This window comes from Lottia gigantea (assembly GCF_000327385.1).
Source record: "Lottia gigantea unplaced genomic scaffold LOTGIsca_30, whole genome shotgun sequence".
In the NCBI taxonomy this organism is placed as follows: Eukaryota; Metazoa; Mollusca; class Gastropoda; family Lottiidae; genus Lottia; species Lottia gigantea.
In genome coordinates, this window is record NW_008708987.1 from 1,993,687 (window position 1) to 2,013,802 (window position 20,116).

Below are 20,116 nucleotides of genomic sequence, written 5' to 3' on the forward strand. Positions count from 1 at the left end.
TAATTAGTATATTTGAGATGATATGCTCAGTCCGATGTTATAACAATATTCCATGTGCTTATTAAAGAGGTTTTCTAAATTTCTCATGTGTATTGGGTATAACCTTACAGATAGCATAGATTTGCACCATTCCAATTTTCTGTCAAGACTTCTGCAGGTCTTGTAATTCCATTAAAACTAAGCGTTTTATAAAGTAGCTATTGTAAAAACCTTCAGATATTTTTAGAAACTTTTACTATAGGTAAGGTTAAGCATTTATGTTATTACAGGAACCACAGAAGTCTGACTAAAAATTGGAATGATGCTTCTCCAATACACCTAAAATACAATAAAACTTTTAAAAATGTTTCTGGATGGTTTGACATTGAAAAGCGTAGAATATACACTTGAAATTTCATTTAATTTAGCATTAAATGTAGACAATCATAAATTATAGTTCACATGACATGTTCGAAGTGTTCCAAAGTTCTAACCAACTGAACTACAACCAGTCCTCTGAGGTAAAAGCCTTTAATTTCTAAGATTTAAAAGGGTATTAGATTTGAAATGTAATTTGATTTAGTAGTACATAAATTATAGCTCACTGCACATGTCATAGAAACCTATATAAATACTTATAAATATATATCTTCTTTCATTAGCTTTTATTACCTGTAGGCGAGGGTTCAGGCAGAAGTCAAGATATTTTAGGTTTTATGAGTCAAAAGCAGATGACATTGTATCAGAGGTAGTCATACTAAATTTCCCTGTTTCTTTCTCTAGTTTCTATAAACTATTGTTTCCACACAGGAACTAAAGTGACTCTGTTTTTGCATATTACAGGCTTATTAAACTGTGTTTACCCCTTTTTCAGTCAAGATATTTTAGGTTCGTGAGTCACAAACAAATGACATTGATTCAGAGTAGACGTGCTGATCTTCGTGTTGGAAAGTTTCACTTTTCATCAGTTAATATTCCTCGCAGGAATTAACGTGACCGTGAATATGAAAATATTAAGGAAACAGAAATATAATGTATAATGTCTGAGCAATTCAAAAAGTTTTTTGAATTTTTTCGATATATTTTTTGAGAATTGGAATATCATCCTAAAAATAGTAGAAAGTCTTAACGTTGATAGCTGTCTCAATTTTTTGTCAGAAGTCAAGATATTTTACGTTTGCATGAGTCAAAAAGAATAAGACATTGATTCAGGGTAGTCATGCCAATTTTTCCTGTTGGATATTTTTAGTTTCCATGAGTTAAAAAATTACTCTATTCCCATTTCAACCAATTTAAAAATCAACATGGAAATTATGTGGCACCTCCAAATGTTATATTTCCTATGTTTTCAGTTCATATAGAATACTCTTGTTTCCAAACTAACTGTCCTGATGAGGATTTTGTATCCATGTATGCAATAACGGAATGAGATGGATCTAAGATCTAATTTTTAAATCATGATATTCTATCATATTTTTAAAGGTTTTTCTCATAATATCTCAAACCAATTAAGGCATGTCATATTTGAGCTCCCCTATAAAGATTGGTCCCGATCAAGACAACATTATTCCTACAACAATTCTCTCTGTCTCATGTGGTTTGCCGAGATCCCTAAAATAATATAGGTAATATCCTGGACAAAATTTCAGATTAAATACTGCACTGTTTTAAAAACCCTAATCTGTAGAAAAGGAATTGCGGCATAAATCACCATTTTTATTATTTATCAAATAATGGATACCAGAGCTTCCATCTTCTATAAAATTATAATGAGAAGTCGTCATTTTTGAAAATTATCATCAGAATCTTAAAGAGATATTGTGAAAAGAAATTGTCAGTGATAAATATTGAGATAGTTAACTACTATTATATATTTTACTTACTATTATAGTACTAGAGGTAGATTATAGATAGATATGATTATATATAATTATTGGGGCAGTCTCACTCACTCACTCGCTAGCTCCCCACATTTCAGATTACTTGACCCTTTACAGAGGTTGGTTATTCTTTTACTTCGAAAATAATTCATTTACAGTTTCTTCCTTTCCTGAAAGATGATGTCAAGAGTTTTGTTTACATTCTAAGTGTATTGGACCATTTCTGACTTCTGCTGGAATCCTTCTGATTTTCTGTCAAATGTCTGTGGTTCTGGAATAGGACCAATACATGACAATAAATGTTGCTGCAAAACCACAGACATCTGACAGAAATTTGGAATGGTGGAAATCAGTGCTATCAGTGTCTACGATACACATTAGAAATTCATGAAATCATTGTACAATCCCTAAAAGCCTAAACTATGATTGCAGTGAAATGAAACAAGATAAAATTATCACAAAAGTGCTGGCCTGGGTGGGTCATGATCACGAACCAAAGTTAATGATCGTGAGAGAAAAAGGGAAATGATTTGATAATGTCTTCATCGGCCCAATCAGATGCAGAAAACTGGACATAAAACTCATTTTATTTCATTTAATTTTTGAAATCCTGTTAGACCATATGCAAGTTCCTAAGTGTGGTAGCTTTAAATCATATTCTCAGTTCATTCTGTGATGTTTTTTTTTTAAAGAGATGGTATCTTTAATTTGAAGGTATGACTATGAATATGTTAAATACAGGATAATAGGTTGTAGAATAATAGCAGAATAAAAAGACGGAAGGCGTATTTACATCACCATATCAACTCACTGGACCGGTCAGTTTCTATTCAACACATACTGTCACTGAACACAGAAACACCTGATAGCACTCTACAGATTTAATGAACCGTTTAAATAGGTTGACAGTCTAAATTGTAGGTTTGGGCATTTCAACTCAGTTGGTGGGGGAACACGGTTGATTTGAAGATGTGGTTTTTCTCTTGTGCTTCATCTACTTTCAAACGTAAAAATGTTGATGATTATTGAAATCAGAAGGGGGCAGACGTCAATTTTTTTTTCCGTTTCTGCTTCTGTGAGCACTGATTTTAATTACAGTAGACATATTGAAGTCATGAATAATAAACTATGTTTACAATAACGCAAAAATGAAGACCCATCAGTGAAAAAAAGGATAGATTTTATTTTTAGGATAAAATATCGTTGTACCTTATTTACATATTTTTGAATGGATTAATCTCAGAGCTCTCAACTTGTCAGAAGTTTGCCTCTATCAGGACTCTTGATTCACTGTATTTACCAGTCATGTCTGATTAGTGCTCCAAATTGTTACTGTTATTAATTTGTCTTCAAAATGTCATTGTTGAGCAATGTTACTGAATTGGAATTGGGACTGAAAAAGTCTGATTTCAAGACTAATAAATACAGGCCTTAGAACAGGAATTCTGAAGTAAAGTTCCTTCAGCGCCACTTTTTATATTTGGAATTACCACATACACAACCGTAGGGACAAACCCTGTTATAGAATATATAGTTCCTTCGTTTCTTCAACCCTTTAAAGTGTAAACATGTCATATTGTCTTGATTTGTTATTAAAATCAAATCATAAAAGCTTTCAATAAAACACAGGCTTCAAGAAAATGATGCAACCATAAACATTCAATTACGAAATTTGGTGTAAAAATGATTATAAATGTTGCCATGTTCAAACATCTTGAAATATTTTAGTGCAGGAAGGCCATCTTTAAATTGTCTGCCACTGACAATCTGTCATCTAAAAACCATCAAATATAGGATGACTTCATCTTGTTGTCATGACATTTATACTTACACCTGCTGGTAATATTGACACTCCAAATATGGTCATGTTATTATTTTTTTTTATATTGTGAACCATTATTATATTATTCTTTCTTATCTCAATATAATTTAAATTTCTTTACAATTAGATACCTGCACCTGTATCGGAACGCGAGTGTCATATGGCTGACAGTGTTACCGCGACGATGACTACTCGAGCTCTCTGTATAGGAATTCAGTGAGGTGTAAACAATAGCAGTACAATACAGTTAGCGAAGACCCTTTCTTGAGGCCTCGTGTCTCAAAGCAATTGGTTTGAATAATTGTAAAGACTTCACTGATGTATTTCAATGCAAATTGTTTGAAAAGACTTGATGTAGGGACCTTCGCAGAAATTGGGTTGTAAAGACTTGATGTTAGGAGCTTTGCAGTAGTATCTCAAAGCTAAAGGTTTGAATAGACTAGATAAGGAGACCCTCACAGTCGTTTCTCAAAGCAATTCAGTTGAATAGACCAAAGAAAGACGTTCATTAGTCTGGTTAATGAGCCAGAAAAATAGAAACATTGATAAGAGGGCAATTATTATCATTAGAAATTACAATACATCATTGGAGTAGTCATGTGTTTACGTTTCATCAAGTTTTAGTTAAAGAATACTGGAGTATAGGTAACGAAAGATAATGGTTTAAATTTCTTCGAAGTTGTTTCAATGCACATGTAATATTGACAATGAAATAAAATGATTTTGATATGATTTGTGACCCGCACATCGTATCAGGTATTAAGTTGCACTGCCGAGTAATAAGCTTGCATTGAGGTATTAAAGGGGACTCAAATCTGGATATTAAATTGACTATATCTTCTGAACGGAGAAAGCTATTGAGATGGAATTTGTATCAAGATTTAGCTGATGATGCCAGGAATCCAAATATATACTAATAGTTCTACATACACCAAATGCTACTTAATACCTGGTTTGATGTGCAGGGTCACATTTTGTAATAAAGATTGAAAATGTGTTTTAACCTAGTGATAGGGGTTCAAAGTGAATACTTGGTCAACTTTCGGAAGTACTGGCCTTGGCATAAGTTTTCTCACCATGCATACCCTAGACTACAATGCCTTCATGAATAGAATACCGGTAGATAGAAATGTTGACATATGTAATACCATGCAAATATCATGAATATGACACGACCAATTGCTGAAAAAAACAAATGGCAAAAAAAAAACTGAACCAGAGCTCTTCAGAAATGAAAAACAAATACAGTATATACATAGGCCTATTGATGTGTATAGGAAAAACAAGTAATAACGATCCGCACCGCAAAGCGAAACCAGAAATCCAAACAACATACTGGCTAAACAAAGTTAGCAGTCAATGATTTGTTATTTTATACCAAAGGTTGATCTTGAAATTTGAGTTGGTTTTCAGGAAATCAGCTAAAACACCCAAACTTTGATCTTTTGGTATTTTTTATGCCATTTTTAACCCCTTTTACCTGTTGTAGAAATGTCAGTCGGAAAAAAATGACCTTTATAGTGCCCTGATATGATGTTTGAAATATGGGGGAATTATGTGTATTGATATTTGAGTAAGTTGGAGACCTTCTCGTTGACATTTTACTGTTCCTGTGTCTCTTCCGCTTCCATCACATAGAAATAATGAAATACCAATGCCATGTTTCTAAGACTAACGATTATTGAGACTTCAGATGAAAACCTTCCAGTTGATATTTCACTGTTCCTATGCCTGTGTCCAAGTTTTGTGTCATGGTCCATTTCTGTTACAGAATCAATGAAATGAAGCTTGTAGCACAGAGCCTCGGTTTACAGCGACTGTACACTTTTACCTTTTGAATATGCGTTCCATGTTTCCAAGTCACTGTGGAATTCCAATTTCCAGAGCTACTGTGACCAACCTGTAATGCTGTTTCTGCTTCAAAAGTGAAACAAATGGAAGCTGTGTTGGCATATAAAATATCCTTCATCAATCTGATGAGATCAATGTTTCTGTCCTGTCTGAATATCCTCACTGCACACTTCATGGTGTTGAGATTTGAAATAGATAGAAATTATATAATTTGGCGATTTCTCATGGAACAATATTGTATATTGTTAGTATGATCTGAATTTTTTAAAACAATACAGATAGTGACGTCTGCTGTCCTAGAATATCTGGGTTAGTGATGTCACAAGGTTATAATTATATGTAAAAGAGAATTAAATTTGAAATTTCCCAAGTGTGATGACGAATTGTAACGTCATCAGGAGTAAAGAGCGTTATAGCTAATCGACAATATATGACAAAACCACTTAACGAACGTCTGATAGCTATCTATTATAGGATGATGAATTATAGTAATTAAGTGATAATGACATCATACAATTTATTTTACCCCCTAATTAGGATATACTGGTATATATATATATATATATAATATAATATAGCTATTGTTATAGATCATTTCATGATGGATACCCCCATTGTTTCATTCGTGAAATTATTTTAATCTCTAGATGTGCTGTTATAATGATGGCCATTGATATCCTTCAATAGATTTTACTCTCAAATTATTATGTAATTGTAACTTTTTGTTTTAGATTATTTCAAGGTGAATGTCAATTTTGTTGTTTCCCTCATAGAAAAGATATTAAGTTATTATGCGTCTAAGATTCCAAGTTATTATGTGTCTAAGATATCATGTTATTATGTGTCTAAGATTCCAAGTTATTATGTGTCTAAGATTCCAAGTTATTATGTGTCTAAGATATCATGTTATTATGTGTCTAAGATTCCAAGTTATTATGTGTCTAAGATTCCAAGTTATTATGTGTCTAAGATATCATGTTATTATGTGTCTTAAGATTTTGGATGTAGATTGGGTACTGTAGATTGATCTTTGTTTTCTTTAGAAAATATTTCAATCTATTGTCTCACAGTAAACTGAAGTAGACATCAGACATGACTGGAATTGACTAGAAAAATCAAGTTATATTCCAGAAGGTTGTCTACTGCTGTACTGGCTGATGAAAACACCAGGCATCACCTATCTCTGATATACATTTCAGAGTGTCCTACACCAAGCATCACCTTACTCTGGATCATATTCTAGGGTGTGGTCCATAGCGATTAAACCAAGCTGTAATCTAGAATGTGGTTCACTGGTGTACATTAATCAGCTGATAGAAACACCAAACATGACCTATCCTCTGGTCTTTAACGCAAACTGATATCTTCGTAATCAGTTTGTGATCAGTATATGTCAGTGTGCTCCTGGCACTGAACAACAAATTTTTTTTCAGTTTGTGGGAAACCATTTTTAGAAAGTACTAAATGGTTAAGTTATTGTCATTATTTCTGACGACATTCGAACATCTAGTACACGAGGAAATAGCTAATTTTCTCTAACCACTTTTCAAATGTCAACTTGATGAAATCTAACACCGAGCAATCATTGATTAACGCTATGAAGTTAGAAAAGGTTATTTTTAATATAATATGTTAATTTTACATACACTTACTATTTTAACAGTATTCTCAGAGTGGTAAATTTAATGGAATAGAATTTCTGCTTGGATTAGACTTCGCCATTGCCCCTTTTTATTATCAATAATAACAGCATTGGTTTGTTGAAGAGTCTTGAAGGATTGAAATCTAAGGTACCCTAAACTGAACAAGTTCAGATGCTCTATATAACATTCTTGTTAATTATGGTTTAAAAATCCAACCAAATCAACAGTATAGAGCACGAGTCATTAATGACTGGCAAAAAGAGTTCAATGAACAGTCTAGAAACTCTAGCCAGACATGACTGGTAAAAACAGTTAAATGAACAGTCTAGAACTAGTCAGACATGACTGGCAAAAAGAGTTGTAGCAACAGCCTAGAGCTCTAGTCAGACATGACTGGCAAAAAGAGTTGTAGCAACAGCCTACAGCTCTAGTCAGACATGACTGGCAAAAAGAGTTGTAGCAACAGCCTAGAGCTCTAGTCAGACATGACTGGCAAAAAGAGTTGTAGCAACAGCCTAGAGCTCTAGTCAGACATAACTGGTAAATATAGTGAAATCAACAGCCTAGAACTAGTCATTAATGACTGGCAAAAAGAGTTAAATGAACAGTCTAGAGCTCTAGTCTGACATGACTGGAAAAAACAGTCAAATCAACAGTCTAGAGCTCTAGTCAGACATGACTGCTAAAAACATTCAAATCAACAGTCTAGAGCTCATGTCAGACATAATTGATAAAAACAGCCAAATCAACTGTCCTGGTTCCTCATAGAGAAATGTATGTGTTTATATTAATATCATTAATTAAGTTTGCTGGGGGTAAGATATACCCTCGTTATCCTAATCAAGTATAACGAAATAGTAATTGTTAATTTAGTATACTTGGTATTCTGCCAACGGTACTTATCCTAAATACTTAGGTCATTGTGTTTATCAACTTTCAAGTTTTACCATATATGTTATTACTTATACTGAGTGTATCATAAATTTCACTGATTAAACACAAAATATGACCCATTTTCACCTAACCCTTGAGTTTGGAAACATTCCAAATATAATTGGGAAAATTTATGGTCAATGACCTTATCTCGGTCTCCATATAAAGTGTATAATTTGTCTGGTGAATATAATTTTATTGTCATGCACTTTCCCTGATTATTTTAAAAGGCCCAAGGTTAAAAAGCTCTGTGTTCGTTTGAGTAGTTCAGAACCTCCTCTAACTGAAGGAATTGCAGATAGGAGTCTAAAAATGATTTTTGGAAACCTTTGAAAATTTATCTTATGCTTGTCTTAATAAAAATCTGTACAAGCAAGACAACTTTGTTAATCAAATATCATCCAAAGTATAGCAAAATCAAGAGTAAAATTTTACAGTAGTGGACTCCTCCAAAGAGTACCATCAGGTGTTTCGAATTATCTTTGATATTTACTTTACCAGTTGACAGAGTTAAATTTCATCTATACACAATACTTTTCAGAATTTAAATCTGAAATTAAGCAAATATATGATGGTATCCCTTTAACCTTGTCTGGTTTGGAAATTTTCCAAATATAATGAGAGTAAGTATATGTCCCGAGTCGATGTCCTCTAATATATCCAGATAGATATACCCCCATAGTGGTCAAATTATAAACAGACTTTAAAAGTACATTAAGAGCCTTATAGTGATTGTAAAGAGATTTCCTTGCCTTTTTATGAGTGTTCAGTAAATTTGTAGCTTTAGTAAGCACTATTCTGTTATCCTGATGACTGTGGGTCTTGTAATTCAAGAAAACTTGACCAATATGATGTAAGTAAAGCAAAAAAAACTCCTTGAGTTTGTGATAGTGAAGGCATGATGTTTAAATTGCCATAGTCACAGAAGTTAGACTGGAAATTCGATTGTTGCTAATGAAAGTTACAAGTGTTCAAAATAGACAACCGGTTTACAGGCTTGGCTCCGGAAGAATAAATGGCAGGACGACCTTGACATCATGTGATACAAACATCAATATCCTTGACTTCATTACTATTTTCTGTGAATGGACTGTTTTCAACAAACAAGGTCAGTTGTCTGAAGATTGCATAGTGTGAATCTCTGAGTAACAACATGTTTCAGGTTCTGTTTTGATATTTCTATTATAGAATGTCACACATCTTGCTATTTTGAAGCTGCCCTGAACATAATCTTGACTGTAATAAACTGGGAAGGCAATATTTGACACCTGTAGATTAAGAGATTTATATTACAGGTGAAGGTCGTGTCACTTCGTTGTTGTCTGAAATAAAGATTTATGGTCCTTAGTAATTGTCACTTCAATATTAAAAATTAGAATTCATGTTGCCGCAGGTTGATTGAGCTCCATGTGACTTGACAATTCATCTACCAAGGCCGTAGCACAATCCAAATAAAAATTTTGGTTGCTGTTTCAAACCTATATATTTGTCACCATAATGGCCTTGTCTATTATATTTAGATGACAAGCACAGAATTTTGACCTGCAACACTAGCGTGACTGCCACAGTAAGATGCTCTTTATAGTGAGTGAAGTTCTCAGTGAAGTTCTCAGTGAAGTCCTTTAAAAGATATACTATATTATGAGCAAAGTTGTTGTAGTGGTTGTGCTTGAAAATCTGTTCTATATTTGCGCAGTGCGGGCTTATGAAGACGGGAAACGCCATGCAGGGTACAATGAGGGAAATTTTGCCAGGACAGTGGCATTAGCATGCTGTTTTTTGATTTCCAACTGTCAAGGGATCTTTAACGTGCACAGCCTGTAGCACAAGGGGCCTCAGTTTATTGTCCCATCCGAAAGATTAGACGCTTTTTCCATGTCAGCCCCTCTTACCTGCATCAGTGACAGGGGGAAACCGGGTTGAAAAAGTCAGAAGGTATTATCTCGACCTATGCCAGGATTTATTGTGGAAAGAGATTTTGTGTTTTATAATCTAAGAGCGTGGGGTAATGATTGTACTGTAAGCAGTGATCTATAATCTAAGAGCGTGGGGTAATGATTGTACTGTAAGCAGTGATCTATAATCTAAGAGCGTGGGGTAATGATTGTACTGTAAGCAGTGATCTATAATCTAAGAGCGTGGGGTAATGATTGTACTGTAAGCAGTGATCTATAATCTAAGAGCGTGGGGTAATGATTGTACTGTAAGCAGTGATCTATAATCTAAGAGCGTGGGGTAATGATTGTACTGTAAGCAGTGATCTATAATCTAAGCGTGGGGTAATGATATGATTTATGATGTCAGTATATATTATAATATATATTTATTTATACACCTGTATCTTATTTATCATTCTATATGATATTCAGGTGATCCTACAGTAAGCTATAGGTAAACAAACCAGACCAAGGCATGTTGCTATAGTGGTCTGTTCCTTATAAAACTAGAAATGGACTGAACACATCACCAAGGCAGATAGTATGACTGTGGAAGGTTGTACTTGGTAGATGGAAAGACATGCTGAAAGAAAGCTCGAAAAGAAAGCTCGAAAAGAAAGCTCGAAAGAAATGCTCAAAGCAAGCTCGAAAGGCATGCATTATTGGGTACATTAAAGGTTTTATATGAGTGTTTGTGGGTTTAATCTTGGTCAACTTGTCTGGTAATCTTGAACAAGTCATGTTTCTTCATAATGCCAGTTGTGGCCTGTTGTATTTGTAATCGGGTGTCCTAAAAGAGTGAACTTTCCCAGTCATGCCAGTGATACATGCCACCTATTTTCAAAAAAAGAAAGAAACAACTATATTTTACAAGGATAACAACTTTGGTTCACAGGTAGGGATCCTTTCTACCAGCTGCTCTTTGTCCAAACCTCTTGGTATTGATCTTTGCCGGATTATCCATACCCATTTAGAATGTAAATGAAGTGAAATGAAAAATAAGTGAAGATGACTTATTCAAGGTCATCGGACTTTCACACGCCGATCGAGAATTGAACCCACAGCCGCCATTCACTCGTCATGTAAAGAAGCAATGCTCTAACGGACTGAGCTATAGAACCTCACGAAGGTTATAATTAGCAAAGCACAAGTAGCAGAATGATGTGAACTTAAATATAAAGCCATTGTTCTAATATTCCCAATATTGCACTTTGATCAAGTGGTTTTTTATTGAGAGGGAAATATGAGACTAATCTTCTTCAATTCTGCATCTAAAATACATTGACAATAAAGTTAACCTTTATCTATTGACATTGAGTTGACATGCTTGTTTTAAAACTATTTAATCTATAAACAAAGTGGTTAATCACAAGATAGATCATATACAAGGTATTAAAACAGAGCAGCTTATTCAGAAGATAAATCTTAAAAGCTCATAGTAGCAACCTTGGGTCTTATTCTTGATAACTTAACTATGGTGAATTAGTGCTCCAGTAATCTGATTGGTCAATCAATAAAATTAATTTTGAATTTAGTTTATATTAACCAATCAGATTACTGTATTTTTTTTAAATCAATTTATCTAAGTTAAGTTTTCAAGAATAAGACCCTGAATACAGAGCTCATGTTAGCAAAAACTACATGTACAATAATACAAAATAAAACACCAAACACAAATAATGGATGAGCTGACACCAGCACCATAGTTTATCCCCCTGCTTGATGGACAGAATGTAGACAAATTGGAGGCCATAACTGTAAAAGTATTAGACTATTTCACAACTAAGTAATCAGTAAGTGTAGGGAACCTTATCTAGCAAATTGTTTAAACGACTTAATTGGCAGGCTAGAAAGGCAGTCCAAATTCTAGATAAGGTTTTTATTAGCGCATGCTAAGATATGTTCAAATTTGTTAGCCGTCATCTATTTAGAAGCTGGCTTATCAGAGTCACAACACAAACGTTTAATGATTTAAGATGGTTGGGGTTGGAGAGCGTTGGTGATTTGTTAACAGAGAATCTCTGCCCATTATACTGACTTAAACTGACTTTTAGATAACAGGGTTCAAGTGATAACTCCTAACTTACATTAAGAGTTGAGAGAATCTGATTTTAGCTGCCAATATCCCTTGTCAGAAGCTTTGAAGTTCAAAAGACAGAAACGACTATATTTTACAAGGTTCACAAGGATCCTGTCTACCAGCTGGTCATTGGCCAAACCTCTTAGCATTGATTTTAGTAAGATAACAACTTTGGATCATAAGGACCTTTCTTACTGATGGTCCTTGACCAGACCTTTTAATCTCTCTTAGATTATTGGTACCCATTTACAGCTGGGTCGACTGGAATTATGAGGAAAGATGACTTATTCAAGGTCACAAGACTTTCATATACTAACGAAGATCAGAACAGCCGTTGTTTGAGGCAACCAAGACTTGAATTATGAGTGAAGTTGTTTTTTTGATGCTCTGTATACATGTGTAAATGTAAAATTAGAGTATCATATCCCTTGAGGACTCTAAGTACCCTGTTTAAATGATGAAGAGTCAGGTAAGGAGATACTTGGAGATATCAGTAAGCTATAAACTAAATAATATAACTGTGAGGTGTAGAGTATACTATCTATAACTGATAATATGGACCTCTCATCTGATATTTATATCATTGAGTAAATCAAGGTTAATATAGGAATTAATTAGTTATTTTATCATATAAACACTTGTATATACTGGTTTGTTTATATATTGAGACTGGAAGCTGTGGTAATGCATGCAGGCCAACGATTATCCTCTAGCAAGATTTTGAAGGGATAATAAAGAGGTTTTCAAAAGGTCCATTATTTTTTTTATCTCATTCCAAATTTCAGTCAGATTTCTGTGGTTATTTTTATTATAAAAATATTTAAACATATACAGTGTCACTATCGCTAAGTATGGAATTTTTTTTTTAAATGTAGCCATTGTTGTTTTTCATAGGAAAAATTTAGTTTCATCTAATTGAAAATGATAAATGGACAATTGCCTTCCTCTAACACACTTGAACATTCTGTAATACTATAGTGATCATTTGGTGTATGCTACTTCGTATGGTAGTTATCATGTTCAGTTATGACACGCTACTTAATGTTGTCATTCTAAGTAGGGATTATCTAGGCTTAATCACAGTAACCAAGGACAGTTTGGTTACCCCATCCAGTCACAATCTGATCAATGGTCATCTGCAACAGGTTCTGAAAAGGTTTTATAGGCCAACGCTACCAGATTGTTAATTATGATAGACGCAAGTTCATGAACTAAGCATGTTCTTACACGATATAAACAAGAACGTGTTCAGTTCTAGCAAGATTATCTTTTTCTCCCAAAAATATGAAAAATCGAACAGATGATAATATTATGATAAAATTGAATCAGTGTTTTTTATGTCTCAAGAAAATCATATCCCATTTCACGGCTGGTGTCCTTTGAAGTGTTGAGCTAAGGGGATCAAATTATTAAAAGATGACCGCCAGCCCTGTGGTCTACAACAGTCCTTGTGGTCAGGAAAAGGGGTTTAGGTATATTATTGAAGTATTTTGATTACCCAAGCCAGTAGTCTACACTAGTCTTTGTGGTCAGTGTTTGGAGTAAATAAGATCTACTGTTAGGGTCATATTACCCAAAACTTATAATCCCTAAACCCTAATTTCTCTTACACCATTATATGAGGGCAGGAAATAGGGGTAAGGGTATATATGGGGTCCACTGTTAGGGTCATATTACCTAAAACCTCTAATCCCTAAACTCTTAATTTCTTTTTAACCCTCCAGATCCCACCTGCTTATTGGCTATCATAACAAAATAATGAACCATTAACCCTACGTCCGCCACATACCCCACACAGATATTACGACCCATGTAAGGATTTCCAGCCAGGTCATATTTTAACAGTTTGTCTCCTTAATCCTATTATACAGTAAATGATAACATTATTTCGGACAAACAAAATTGTTGACAGTGAAAAATATCTCATGTTTTTTAAAGGGACAGGTTCACCATCAGTTTGACCAATCATACCTTAGTCAGAAACTATTTTTCTAGCTTATCTAATAATTAATCACAGTATTCATAGCTCACCATCAATTATGAAATTTTGGAGCAGTTTTAGTAGTTCTGCAGACTGTTTATTGTTGTCCACTACTATACAACTTGTTCTTTGGATTTTGCCATACTTTGGAGTAAATTTTTATTAACAGAATTATCTGCCTTGGAATTTTATTATTCATATATATTCCAGACCCAAATCAACCCCGTAAATGGCTAATCTGTCCCTTTAATATTGTGTTTTATACTTGAGTTGACGTCTCTTGGACAATAACACTGACTGAGCCAGACTTCTGTTTCTACGCTGGTCATTTACGCTGATAGAACATTAAATTGTGACCTCCAGCAGAGTCACAGCTTCTTCAACACTGATTCACAGCTAATGTTACTGAAAGTTTCCGTTGATTGGGTACTTCTGATTCTTTTTAAACTCATCATGATATAGAAACGACACAAACATTATTTTGAATTGCAAAGATGTACGCTATAGACTAATAATAGTATTTCTCAGAATTCACAGGTTTAGTTTTGCATCATATACATTTATTGTTATTGTCACATCTGAACAACTAAATGCATTTTCCAAATCAGTTTCTCTGACTACACTGACAGTTGGAAACTTTGAGCAACCTTTCTGCAGAACCTCAACATTATGAAAAGTATCAAATAGAAGAGGTACTGTGTCTGGTGCAGCGCTCCGTTCTATATTCTTGATAGAATAGAAAGTAGCAGAAGCTACTCTGATCGACTGAGTTGTTGTTTCCAGTTCATATTGAACTATGTTTCAATGAATATATATTAGTTATTTTATGATACTAAAACTATTTGGTATGTAACTAATGTATTATATATTCTAATGGATGCAGTATTTTGTTCACAGTTCAATATTTATAGATATTACCATAATCAAATCACGAGGTTTAGTGGTTCGTGTTATTTATTATTCGAATAATTTAGTCTATCCTTTGTTTATATATTTATATATTCAAACATCTTTATCATTTAAAATATGTCTGATTTTGCCGTCTGATCAATTTGCCGTCGGATCAATTTGCCGTCTGATCAATTTGCCGTCGGATCAATTTGCCGTCTGATCATTTTGCTGTCTATATGTATGTGGGATCAATTTGCCATGTTGATATTTGAATTGATAGTGTGAAGATGGGAATGAATTGAAAGTGTGAAGACGGGAATGAATTGATAGTGTGAAGATGGGAATGAATTGATAGTGTGAAGATGGGAATGAATTGAAAGTGTGAAGATGGGAATGAATTGATAGTGTGAAGATGGGAATGAATTGATAGTGTGTGAAGATGGGAATGAATTGATAGTGTGAAGATGGGAATGAATTGATAGTGTGAAGATGGGAATGAATTGATAGTGTGAAGATGGGAATGAATTGAAAGTGTGAAGACGGGAATGAATTGATAGTGTGAAGATGGGAATGAATTGATAGTGTGAAGATGGGAATGAATTGAAAGTGTGAAGACGGGAATGAATTGATAGTGTGAAGATGGGAATGAATTGATAGTGTGAAGATGGGAATGAATTGATAGTGTGAAGATGGGAATGAATTGATAGTGTGTGAAGATGGGAATGAATTGATAGTGTGAAGATGGGAATGAATTGATGTATGGTGTTGGATTAACCATTGATTAGAAGAAGCTAATCATGTAGGCACTGAGTCTCGACCCATACATCTTGTATTTACTTCTTCAATGTTCTACTGTATCAATGATTTCAAGTTGTAGAAAGGCTTAATAACAACTTTAGATCAGGGTGTCTGATTCAGCTTGACAATTTTCTAGGTTGTTTGGTCAGATATTCTGATTTAACGGTTTACCAGCCTTGTCTGACTAAATTAATAAAAGGGCTAAGGTCTGCTTTTTACCAGACCTGTCTAAATGAAGCTTGACAAATTCTTCTTCGATTTAACATGAGAGAGGATGTTCTTAATGAATAAATTGTTTAGGCAGTTATCTTGAAGTTTAGATTTAAATTGTCTGATCAAATCATTTTACAACTGTATTAGACAATTCACCTGAAAAATTAAAATTCTTCTGAATTACTTATAAGAAAGTTATATCTATGCAAAAACAAGTGAACTGGCTAAAATCCCTTAACAGGGTTGACTCCTTTAATAAGATTACTCAGTAGGGAGCTGTATAATGTTTCTATTGACTAGTTATTATTATTAACTTAGATACACTGACTGATCTACATCATAGATTGATAGAGGATAGTCTGAAACATAGTGACTTTATATACCTGACCTCTGATATACGTAGATCTGTCTGAAACTGACAGCTCCATTGAACATAATAAAAATTATGCATTCTGCTCTCTGATAGTTTTTAATGTAGGTCTTATTTGCTGATAGTTGTCATTGACGGAGGTCAGTTTGAGACTTAATGACTCTATCTCCACCTCTTTTGCATCACCAAAAATAATATAATTTATCAAAAAAGAAAGGATGAATTTTTTTAAATACAAACAGGCAGGCGTTCTGAGAACCGTTCCAATTCAGGCATTGGTTCTAAGAACAGACTTGGTAAAATGTAAATGATAATCATTCTGAGTACAAAATTCTGAACATGTCTCGAAACCAACCTTCACCTTTCCTCTTGTTTAGTTAAACTGAAAATTATAACTCCTGCAAACTTCAAACAGGGCCCTGCACATTAAGACAATAAGAAAGTCTCAAAAAAACAGCCTAGTTTACAGGGCCTTTAAGACAATAACCTTCAAAATATCTCTCAGTAATGAGAAGAAAGTTGGCAAGTTTTCGGACTACATGAAAGATAAATCTAGGATAAGTAAAGAGTCAATAAACTCTCAGTTGAATCTTTAGATCTTCTTAACCCTTTAATCTCTATTTAATCTGGATTCAATTTATTCATAAATAAAGGATTAACCTCCCTACTTTGTGGTCATCTTTTTATCTGTTTTTGTTTTAACCCTTTTATCATTGGATATAAAAATGGTGTCCCATTGTTTTAGAGATCTAATAAAAACTTTCTGTATAAAAAAAAAAAACAACCTCCCAAATGTTCTAAAATATTGCAAGCTATGATATTTGCTTTAGAAGCTTTCCATATATAAAAACAAAAGTTTTGAAGTGTCCAAATTATGAAATGGTTACATGGATTAAGGCATATCAAGTTGAAAAGATCAGAAGCAAAGTGGTCTACTGTGATATTTCTACGTTTATCAGAGAAAACAAACAAAATGTCCTGTTGTTTTTTAAAGATCTAATAAATGTTGTTTACATGAAATAAAAAATATGCAAATAAGTTTTGAAATCACAGAAAAACAACATTTTTTATGTAGTCTACTGCATACCTAGCTGAAGAACTCAGTTGCAGAGAACCATACTGCGAGATTATGGTATAATCAGTTATGGCCATCCTTTTATCTGTTTTTAGACTTCTGAGTAAAAATGGTGTCCTGTGGTTTAAAGATCCAATGGAAATGTTAATGTAGTATTGAATCAAAATCTTATTGCTATTCTATGTAACTTAAATTCCCCAGTCCAATCTGTTCAGGAAAAATTTCCCTTATTGCATTCTGCATGGCATTGCCCGTAGACCAATTAGGTGCAGAAGAATTTGACGTAAAATTCAATCCATTTCATTTCTCAGTCTTTACCTCAGGAGACCTATTGATTCTCGGACATTTGAGCTGCCCTGCCAGTCATGTCTGGCTAAATCAACAACCCTGGTCTATAGTCTGTCAGTGACAATGTAAATAATTGTTTTAAATGATGTAATAACTATAGTAGTTAATATCTATATATCACTCCTAATCACTATAGATAGATCAATAATTCTTATTGTCATTTACTTTAAAGGAGTTGTTTCTGCTAATATTTCCTTTATAGCCATGCTGATTTTCTATCAAAAGTTTCCTATGCATGAATGATGGGCAGGCAAATTCATGGTAGGCATACAACAGTTAAATTAAACCTTATTGGTTGGTTGGTAGGTAGATGGCAAGTTAACGTCTGCTTCAAGTTAAAACTGTTATGTGAGCTAATCTCTTTAAAATTGTTTCTGCTTATATTTATATGGCCATTTGAAAACTTATGATTTTCTTTTGAAATCTTAAAGTCTAAGCCTATGTTTCCCACATTGCACACTCCATGGCATTGGCATTCCTTGTTACCCCAAACTGGTGCAGAAAGGTACCTTTAATGTATATCCACCATTGATAAGACTTCATTTTTACCTTAATTAAAACTATCCTCTCTGGGGTTGCACCATGCCATAATGAATGTTCATCTGGTAAATTGTGTGAATGCAGAGAAGGCACGTGACAGTTAAAATTAACCTCATGGTTGGAATTATACAGTGCGAAATTGCAGTAAAGCAAATTTTACGAAAGCACAGGCAATGATTGGTAGATGACAAGTTAACCTCTGCTTCAAGCTAAAGCTGATATCACAGACTATTTATCCTTACACTGACTAATCCCTTTAAACACACGTAAAGAACAAGATCAATCTGTCTCTTTAATGAAAATATTTTAATTTCTTTATTTTATTTAATTACAACTGGAGGCTAAATATCCTGACATAAATTATACTCACATTTCACAGTTTTATAATTGTTTGCTTTAAACAATGGACAATAGTTGGATTCATGCCAAAACTTTTTACATTTCAAACTTTTTACATTTCAAACTTTTTACATTTCAAACTTTTTACATTTCAAACTTTTTACATTTCAAACTTTTTACATTTCAAATTTTTTACTTGTCTCATTTTACACCTATTATCCTTTCTTCTCAAGTTATAGGTGACATTTAAATCTACTATTTTTACAATTCAGACTTATTTTAGTTTACATTGATAGAATATTTTCACTGTTAAAATAGTACTCAATACATCAATAGTAGAGTGATATAGAAATATCACTGTTAAAATAGTGTTCAATACATCAATAGTAGAGTGATATAGAAATACCACTGTTAAAATAGTGCTCAATACATCAACTGTAGAGCGATATAGAAATACCACTGTTAAACTAGTGCTCAATACATCAATTGTAGAGTGATATAGAAATACCACTGTTAAAATAGTACTCAATACATCAATTGTAGAGTGATATAGAAATACCACTGTTAAACTAGTGCTCAATACATCAATTGTAGAGCGATATAGAAATACCACTGTTAAAGTAGTGCTCAATATATCAATTGTAGAGTGATATAGAAATACCACTGTTAAAATAGTACTCAATACATCAATTGTAGAGTGATATAGAAATACCACTGTTAAAGTAGTACTCAATACATCAATTGTAGAGCGATATAGAAATACCACTGTTAAAGTAGTGCTCAATATATCAATTGTAGAGTGATATAGAAATACCACTGTTAAACTAGTGCTCAATACATCAATTGTAGAGTGATATAGAAATACCACTGTTAAAATAGTGCTCAATACATCAATTGTAGAGAGATATAGAAATACCACTGTTAAAATAGTGCTCAATACATCAATTGTAGAGCGATATAGAAATACCACTGTTAAAATAGTACTCAATACATCAATTGTAGAGTGATATAGAAATACCACTGTTAAAATAGTGCTTAATACATCAATTGTAGAGAGATATAGAAATACCACTGTTAAAATGGTGCTCAATACATCAATTGTAGAGAGATATAGAAATACCACTGTTAAAATAGTGCTCAAGATATCAATTGTAGAGAGATATAGAAATACCACTGTTAAAATAATGCTTAATACATCAATTGTAGAGCGATATAGAAATAACAAACCAGAACCTGAACCATGTTGTTACTCATACTTCACACTATGCAATCTTCGAATGCCTGACCTATTTTCAGCCTTTTTGTTGTTAAAATAGTGCTCAATATATCAATTGTAGAGAGATATAGAAATACCACTGTTAAAATAATGCTTAATACATCAATTGTAGAGCGATATAGAAATAACAAACCAGAACCTGAACCATGTTGTTACTCAT

The 20,116-nt window shown here is 33.4% G+C and overlaps 1 protein-coding gene across 1 annotated transcript; it reads right to left on the bottom strand.

The window, feature by feature from the left end:
• Positions 1–15,229: 15,229 nt before the first annotated feature.
• Positions 15,230–15,775, bottom strand: LOTGIDRAFT_119229 (hypothetical protein; the record flags this gene model as incomplete). The annotated part of the gene is made up of 1 exon (XM_009057550.1): positions 15,230–15,775. The coding sequence occupies one exon, from the start codon at positions 15,773–15,775 to the stop codon at positions 15,230–15,232; it is 546 nt and encodes a 181-aa protein (XP_009055798.1).
• Between the last annotated feature and the right edge of the window lie 4,341 nt (positions 15,776–20,116).